The sequence below is a fragment of the Poecilia latipinna genome, unplaced genomic scaffold, assembly GCF_001443285.1.
Source record: "Poecilia latipinna isolate Pla-1442-1.1 unplaced genomic scaffold, P_latipinna-1.0 Scaffold573, whole genome shotgun sequence".
NCBI classification, from domain to species: Eukaryota; Metazoa; Chordata; class Actinopteri; order Cyprinodontiformes; family Poeciliidae; genus Poecilia; species Poecilia latipinna.
Window position 1 is genome coordinate 173,107 of NW_015113189.1, and position 7,871 is coordinate 180,977.

At 39.0% G+C, this 7,871-nt stretch overlaps 1 protein-coding gene across 1 annotated transcript in view; it reads left to right on the forward strand.

The window, feature by feature from the left end:
- Positions 1–961: 961 nt before the first annotated feature.
- The window catches only part of arhgap23a (Rho GTPase activating protein 23a), an 89,898-nt gene continuing 82,988 nt past the window's right edge, over positions 962–7,871 (forward strand). The window contains exon 1 of the mRNA XM_015041924.1: positions 962–1,338. Coding sequence (XP_014897410.1) covers positions 1,330–1,338 — 9 coding nt within the window. The 5' untranslated portion in view covers positions 962–1,329. The remainder of the gene's footprint in view (positions 1,339–7,871) is intronic.

Consider the following 7,871-nt stretch of genomic DNA (forward strand, 5'->3'; position numbering starts at 1 on the left):
GTTTCATACGAAAATTCTTTCTAAATAATTGTCATCGTGTGGCAGAAAAGCACAAAACATTTAATAAAATGCCTTGTTCTTGCACTTATCTTAGTATTTTAATTTGAAATCTCCATAATCTGCCCAATGTGACATTATCAAAGATTAGTTAATGGTTAATCAAGTATGTAGTATATTGTAAAATAGAAATCCGAGTGCAAAATCAAGATTTAAAATGACATATCGCCACAAAAAACACAAGTCTCACGAGCTGCTTGACCATAAAATGGCGCTAACTGGAATTACGAAAATAAATTAGCTTGATGGAAACACGCCAGTTTTGAAAAAAACCTCATGTTTTCCAATATAAAGTTTTTGTGATAGGATGAGGCGGTTTTTCGGCTGCTTCAAAATAAGTGTTTTTCTGACTCCCCACATCAGGAGTCACGTGATCAACAACCGGATGTTACTACTGGCGGAAAAGAAGAAGACGACGACAGGAAGTGGTAGGAGGGAATGTTGCAGAAGGTTTTCTTGTGGATTTTAATTGCATTTCTTATTTAATGGGAACGTCACAACTGCAAAATTGTGTTTTTTTCATACATTTGTAATGGAAACGTAGGTGGTGTGTTCAAAGAGTCATATTATCCATTATCTGGTTCTGGTCAGAATATAATAAATGCCAACCAAAAATGTCACAAGTTAAGTCTGAATCCAGAAGTCAGGTGATATCAACATGATTTTCATCAGAGGATGAGATTTGGCCTGTTTTTATTTTATTATTATTATTATTATTATTATTGGTTTTGTTTAGTTTTTTTCTAGTTGGGCAGGTTTTATGCTGTCTTCGGGCTGAAAACTGTCAGTCAGATCTGGCAACCCTGCACCTATTCGCTCGCTCTGGCTCCCTTTCAGCAGCAGGAGGGGGAGGGGAGATGGAAAGAGAGGAGGGAAGTGGCGTTGAGCAGGAGGGAGGGAAGGAAGGAAGGAGAGGGGCAAGCTCACAGAGGGAAGGAGAGTGAAAGAGCTTGAGAAGGAAAAGCGGGAGTCTCTTCTGCTTGTGTTGTCCAGGAGGGAGGTTTCCCCGCTTCCCCCTGCAGCCGCCGCTCCGGAACACCAAAGAGGGCAGAAGATGGATGTTTAGCTGGAGGTGTCACCCTGTCAAGGAGACTCAGAGTCATGCCTCTGCGGGGAGGCGCAGCGGCGGCTTTTGGCTGCCAGGCTGCCTCGCCTGTTTGAGGACAACCAGACTGGATTTCTGCTGGGAATACTGAACAAGAACCGAAAGGAAAGCAGAGAAACAGCTGGAGATGACCGGGAGCAGGAGGAGGGAGGAGGCTCAGTGAAATCATGGACCAGGTGAGGATGGGGGAAAGTAAACGGGAGCACCTTCATCCGCGCAGCCACACCTTGGCTTTATAACATCCATCACCCCCGCTAGGTGAGCAGCAGCTCATCCTGCAGGGATGTTTTCATCTCTGGCAGAGAAGTGATGCCAGCAGGCCGCTGGAGAGATGACACAACATCTTCCAGCTTGCTCCTCCACAGTCGGGAGAGATGAAGTCTAAGTGGGGTGTGGCTGTCATCAAGTCGTGGGTTCATTCAGTCACAGAAAGTGACTGTAAGACTTCACTTTGGCAAAGTGTCGCCTGCAGCTGCGCTTGTTTACAGTGTGTCAGAGAGGATGCATTCACTTGGACTTGGCTCATTTCTCCTTCCACCGGTGTTTGGGAGTTTTCTAAAGTTATATTTGGCTTATTTAGCCTGTCAGCGAAAAAAAAAAATCATATTTTCATATTGATAAATGTCAAAGTTCCAAACTAAACGTCTAATTAACAAACTAAATATTTAACCTTTCAATTTAAGTATTTAATTAGGAAGCTAAACTAAATATTTACTTTTCAAACTAAATGTTTTGCCACTAATTCTATATGTTTTTGCTAATTTTGTTTCAATCTAATTATTTACTTTCCAAACTAAACTTTTAATTTTCAAAAATATTCATTCTCCAAAGCACACATTTAGCAGGCAGACTAAAACATTTAATTTTCAAACTAAATATTTATTTTCCAAGCTAAATATTTAGATCTGAAATAAATATTTAGTTTGGAAGTTAAATGTTTAATTTCACAATAATATGCTTAGTTTGAATGTCAAGGTCATTAAATTAAATATTTTGTTTGGAAAATAAATATTTAGTGAGCAAAATATTTAAATATTTCCCAAATTAAATACTTATTTGTGAACTAAATCTTTAACTTTTGCACTTAATATTGAATTTGAAAGTTGAGTAAACTAAATATTTACCTGGTTTTTTAAACATTTATAATAACACAGTGAAATTATTTCTTTAAAAAATGAACACCCACATTCTTGCTCTGACAGTTTAAATAAACCAAATTATTGCTTTTAATTTTTTACAGTGTAGTTTTACAAACGGCTCCCCATCGCAGGAGGTTGAACTCATGAATGTTTTGGAGGAAGATTACCTCATCTCCCCCTTCGCTCCCTCCCTACGTCTCCTTCTCCTCCTCCCCTGATGCTCTCTCGGCAACGTTTGTGACGTAGAAGCGAACAGAACAGGGGGATGAAGTAACCCGTCCCAAACATTTGATTTAAATGAATAATTCATGTCTCCTCTCTGTCCCACCTGACGAGATCTGAGTAAGCCTCTCAGAATGGACATGATGTCATCCCATTGACTGTTTGAGTGCAGTTAAACGAGGACAAGTGTCGTTTTAATTATGTTTTACGCGCCTTACTGTGTTCATTTTAAAACATTTTGCACATCAAAACATGACAAATGTTGCCTGCATTTGTATTCAGCCCCTTTTACTTTGATATCGCTAAATAAAACCCAGTTAAAACAGTTGGTCAAGTCACGTGCAGTGAAACAAATTTAGCTGGAGGATAAATTGTCCCAGTAATTATTGCGATGAACAATAATGTTATTGTTTTGATCATAATTTGCTCTCTCAAAGACCAATAAAGTTTAATTTTGTAAAGAGAACTGAAATACATTTTAGATATCCAAAATAAACCATGCATTATAAATAAAGTTACCCTTTAAAAATATAGTAATCATCAGAATGGAAATAATCTCATCTTAATTTGTGATGCGACTAAATGATCCATTGCTTAGGTGGCAGCGTCATGGTTTGGTTTACATCACGCATGTCCACATGTTGGAAAGGTCTAGTCAAAGCCGAGCGGGCAGACTCTGAGTTTAAGGTATTTTTGCCAGGAGAACGGATAAAAGTTTTCCCTCTTTAAGTCTGGATCTACAGACTATTGGCTTGTTAATGTTAAAAAAATATCATTTACCTTCCACCTCATAAAGTTATTCAGTTTGTGGTTTTAAACGTTGTAGCGGTGTGAATGCTTCTAACCTAAACTGCAGTGATGAGACTCCTGCCTCTGTGAAATCTTCAGGTGTTGTTACCTTAAAAACACCAGAATCAGTCGAAAGGAGGGAGCAGATACTGTCCCAGCGTAACCCACAGGAAAAAGGAGCCATTTTTAATGCTGCCCTACGCTGCAAAATGCTGACACGGCACGGCCTTGGTGCAGTGCTGAGGCCGGGCCGGTGTCATTTTAACGGCTGGAGCACGTTGTTGTGATATGATATGGTTATAGCGCTTCCTGTCCGTCACGTGGCGTTGTGTTATTGCCGTCTGTGTGCGGTGGCTGAAAGGGTTTATCTCTTTTTTGTGTGCGTTTCCTGCTTCAGGGCCCATTACAGCACAGTGTCCGAGAACCAGTCAAGGACCGGCTGTCAGATGTGAAGCCCAAACATGCGCTAGCGTTGCTGCGCGAGTGTAAACACAGGCATGGAGTGTTTACTACAGCTACGGAAAGTTTAAAGCGAACTGTCGTGCAGCATCAAAGCTCCTTTCTTCTAGTTTTACAGATATAAACTCCCAGTGAGAGACAATTATCTATGAAGTTCAGGTTAAGATGTTGCAAAACACAGACTGCAGGATCCATAAGAAGTATAAAAATGTTTGCTGATTGCAAATTTCTGCGATAATAATCGCAGAGGGGAAACAGAACTAGTAAAAATACCGATAACTCGTCAATGTATTCATGTTTTTGTCGTGTTACTATGAAGACATGAAGTCTTATTTTCAGTTTTAGTTTCTTGTGCAAATATCTTGTCACACTTGAAATGAGACAAAACTAACGTACAAGTAACCTTCATCAAGATACAAGACATTGTTTTAAGTAAATAATCCCTAATATTGAGTGTTGATATTATAACAAGACATTTTTCCCCATGTTAAAAGTGAAATAATCTACAATAAAAACTTTTTCATCAATATAAAGGAATTATGGTCTTCAAGCGAGCTCCAATATCCTGCGGACAAGTTAATTTTGTCTAATTTCCATATTTGGAAACATATTTGCACTAGAAACTGGACTAAAAATACTTAGTAAGATTATGAGCTTCTTTGCATAAATGCTTTAATATATTCCAAAAACACAAGATTTTAGTGCAAATATGTTCTTACACCTAAAATAAGACAAAACTAACTTACAAATAACTTTGCAACAAAAACACAAGCTTGTTTTAAGTCAACAGTTTCTTAAGTTTGATTTTAAAAAAGTTCTAGTTTTAGAGGCAAATTATTTCACTTATAACTAGACAGACGAGATTAAAAATGAAATAATCTTCCTGTGGAACTGCAGGATGTTTTCATCAATATTAAGGAAATATTTACTTTAAAAAAGCCTGTAGATCTTGCTGAAAAGCTACTTGTGAGTTAGTTTTGTCTTATTTCAGGTGTACTGAGATGTTTGCACTAGAAATGCTTGGTAAGATTTGGTGTTTTTGCTTTGTGTACAGTTACACCTGTTAGTAACAGTTTCCACAGCAGAACCTTTTCCCGGGAACGATTAAAACGTCAATCCAGGGTCATTAGTGCTCCGTGATCAATAGTCATTAGCGGTAAATCAGGATGTGGCAACTCTGAGCGTTTGGCTGCATGACCGCATCCGTCAGAGAAAAACTCTAAGCTATATAAATAAACTATTTAAACAACCTGTTTCTGTTGAAAGTGTGTCCCAGCATCAGCGGGGAATCTTTCATATGAGCCGCTTTAAAGGGAACACGCAGGATTTTTCTTTTTGTGTTTGTGCTGTCGTCTGGACAAAACTCCCTGGAGGCTTGGGTTTGACTCGTGTATTTGTGCGTCTTTGAATTTGTGTGTGTGTGTGTGTGTGTGTGTGTGTGTGTGTGTGTGAGTCTCTACGACTCTCGTCCAGACTTATCTTAGAGTTTGTTTTGTCTTTTTCTCATAGATGTGACTGAAAAGGAATGCAGTCAGAATTAGCTCAGAGCGAAACAGCCATGCAGGGAGATGTTTTATGGGAGTAAAACTATGTGTGTGTGTGTGTGTGTGTGTGTGTGTGTGTGCGCGCGCGCTGGAGAAGAAAGGGTCTTACTGGGTTACAAACGAGATAGTGAGAGGGAATGTGAAAGACGGCGAGTGTGTGAGGGGGACGGACAAAAGGAGGGGACGGGTGTGCAACAGGTGGTCCAATCTGACGACAAATGTTAGACTTTTAGGAATTTCTTCCTTCGTTTTCCAGAGCAGAACGGAGGACATCTAAAGTAAAACATGCAGCAACTTTGCTGACGCACAAGGAAAAGAACAAAAAGAAAACATTAGAAACCACAGAAAAGAGTTTCAATCATTGCAAATGGTTTCTACGTGGAGAGGAAAACACTCAGAGGTCTCTGCGGGACACGTGTGGGACTCTGCGTCTGACTTTGGCCACCATTAAAATGTTTCTGTAAGAGATGAAGCATGCAGGCTGCTCCACCATGCAGGAAAGGCATCATTCAACACTTTTACATCAGGATGAAGGGAGCAGCTACTGCATGCTGGAAAATCAGTCACCTACTTTATTATGAGCTTCTTGCTTCAACAATATAATGTAGCAATTGATATATCTAATTAAAATCTTTATTTTTTAAACGAGTTTAAGGCCTGAAGAAGATTTGGGTTGAGGTTACTTTAGTTTTCCTTCTAACAGATTTGTTTGCTTTTTAGTTGAATTGTGCAGCATGTATCCAACACGTGCAGATATGTGGAAGAAAGGGTTTTAAGTGCTTTCATTGATTCATATTTTCTATTTTTACATTGTAATCTTGGTCTTGTTTTTTAGTAAAGTTAAAATAAGACAAAATAACTTATAGGTAAAATTCCAGCAATATATATGTACTTTTTTTTAGGTAAATATCTCCTTAGTATTAATTAAAAAGTACTAGTTCCATTGGCATGGGAACATGTCTCTGAAAATGTCTTATTATAAGAGAAATAATCTGTAAATGTAATCAATATTAAGGAATTGACTTAAAACAAGCTGCTGTATTTTGCTGNAATTACTTGTAAGTTAGTTTTGTCTTNTNTCTAAGATATTTGCACTAGAAACTGGACAACATTACTTGGTAAGATTTTGAGTTTTTGCACTGAAAACTCATCAACTTTTCCTGCAGGAATGTTAGTCAGACAGTAAAACAGGTTCTGCAAGTTTTACTGTACACACATATAGAAGTGCATGCAAAAAAAAAATGTACCAAAGGATTAATATTAGAGGCTCCACTGTGTTGCAGCCAAATTAATATGCAGATGCCTGCAAGTGAACAGTGAGCAGGCTGTCCCATGGGAGAAACTAGGACACCCAAACCCTGGAGGTCAACATCTTCTACTAGCTGTTTAGAAGCCTTAACCTCGGCACAAACGAGCAAAAAGCGCAGATGGCGGAGGATAAGGAGGGAGTGAGGGGCCGTGTTCTTCCTTAGGGTTAAAGGTCAGTCCATTTGGTTAAAGCACCTCCTCTTAGGAGCAGTTCTCGCCATGTCAGGGAAATGCAGGAGGACAACAGAAGGATGAGCTTCATGAGATTAATCTCATTAGGAGCCCATTTTATCCAAATGGGCCTTTTTTAATGTACAGCTTATGAGCCAAATTTATTATCTTGTAGGACTTTTCCAGCCTTTTTGAGTTTGAGAGCAACAGAAATCAGCATCCAGGTATTTCGTGCAAACAGATGAGGTCTGTGGTTTCATTGCTTTGATCATTAGAGCGGCTTTAGTTGTGGATCTCTGCATCCCAGTACGAACCCTGCTTCTCTGATCGCCTTATTTCAGCGTCATATTGACCCAGTTTGTACATCAAATGATGCAGGGATGCACAAATGTCCATTTTACTTCCAATAAGCATGATTATTTTTGGATTTCAAGACCTCCAATTACTGCAAAAGCTCACAGAGACGTAAAGGATGGATGATTTAAAACTTCCTGCCTTTTTCTGAAACTTTTTTTAAAATCTTTTACCATTGTTCACTCATAAATTCTGTTAAATTTCACAGTTTTGAAATAATGTCCTCATCTGTGTCCAGCCACAGAGCCCTCTTGTGGCACTCTGATGCAACTGCAGCTCTGTGCTTTCAGGAGGGTTGAGGATTATTTGTTTGCATAAATCTGTGCAGCAGAGGAGCAGATGGTCATCCTTTTAGCAGGATCCATCCCTTAATAATAAGACGTTTTTCTACATTACTAATAAACAGTCCAGATTTATTAATACATTAGCAACAAATACATGTGATCCTCCATGATTTTCGGTCATAAACTATTTATAAATAGCTTAAAGAAGTATTTTGAATCTTTCTGAGACGGACAGCTTTGTGTGGGATTTTATTTTCTCCACCGAAGGAAATTCTGCACATGTCTGAATGGAAAACTTCAAGCCAACAGCTCCTGTCCGTCAAAAAGAAAACTCTGTGCTCTAAGGCCATGTCTAGACGAATTTATCTCTGAGCTTAAAGAGCGTAGAAATGCTCAGATTAGGGCAGTGGCTCCCAAACTTTTTCTCCTGCCCCCCCCC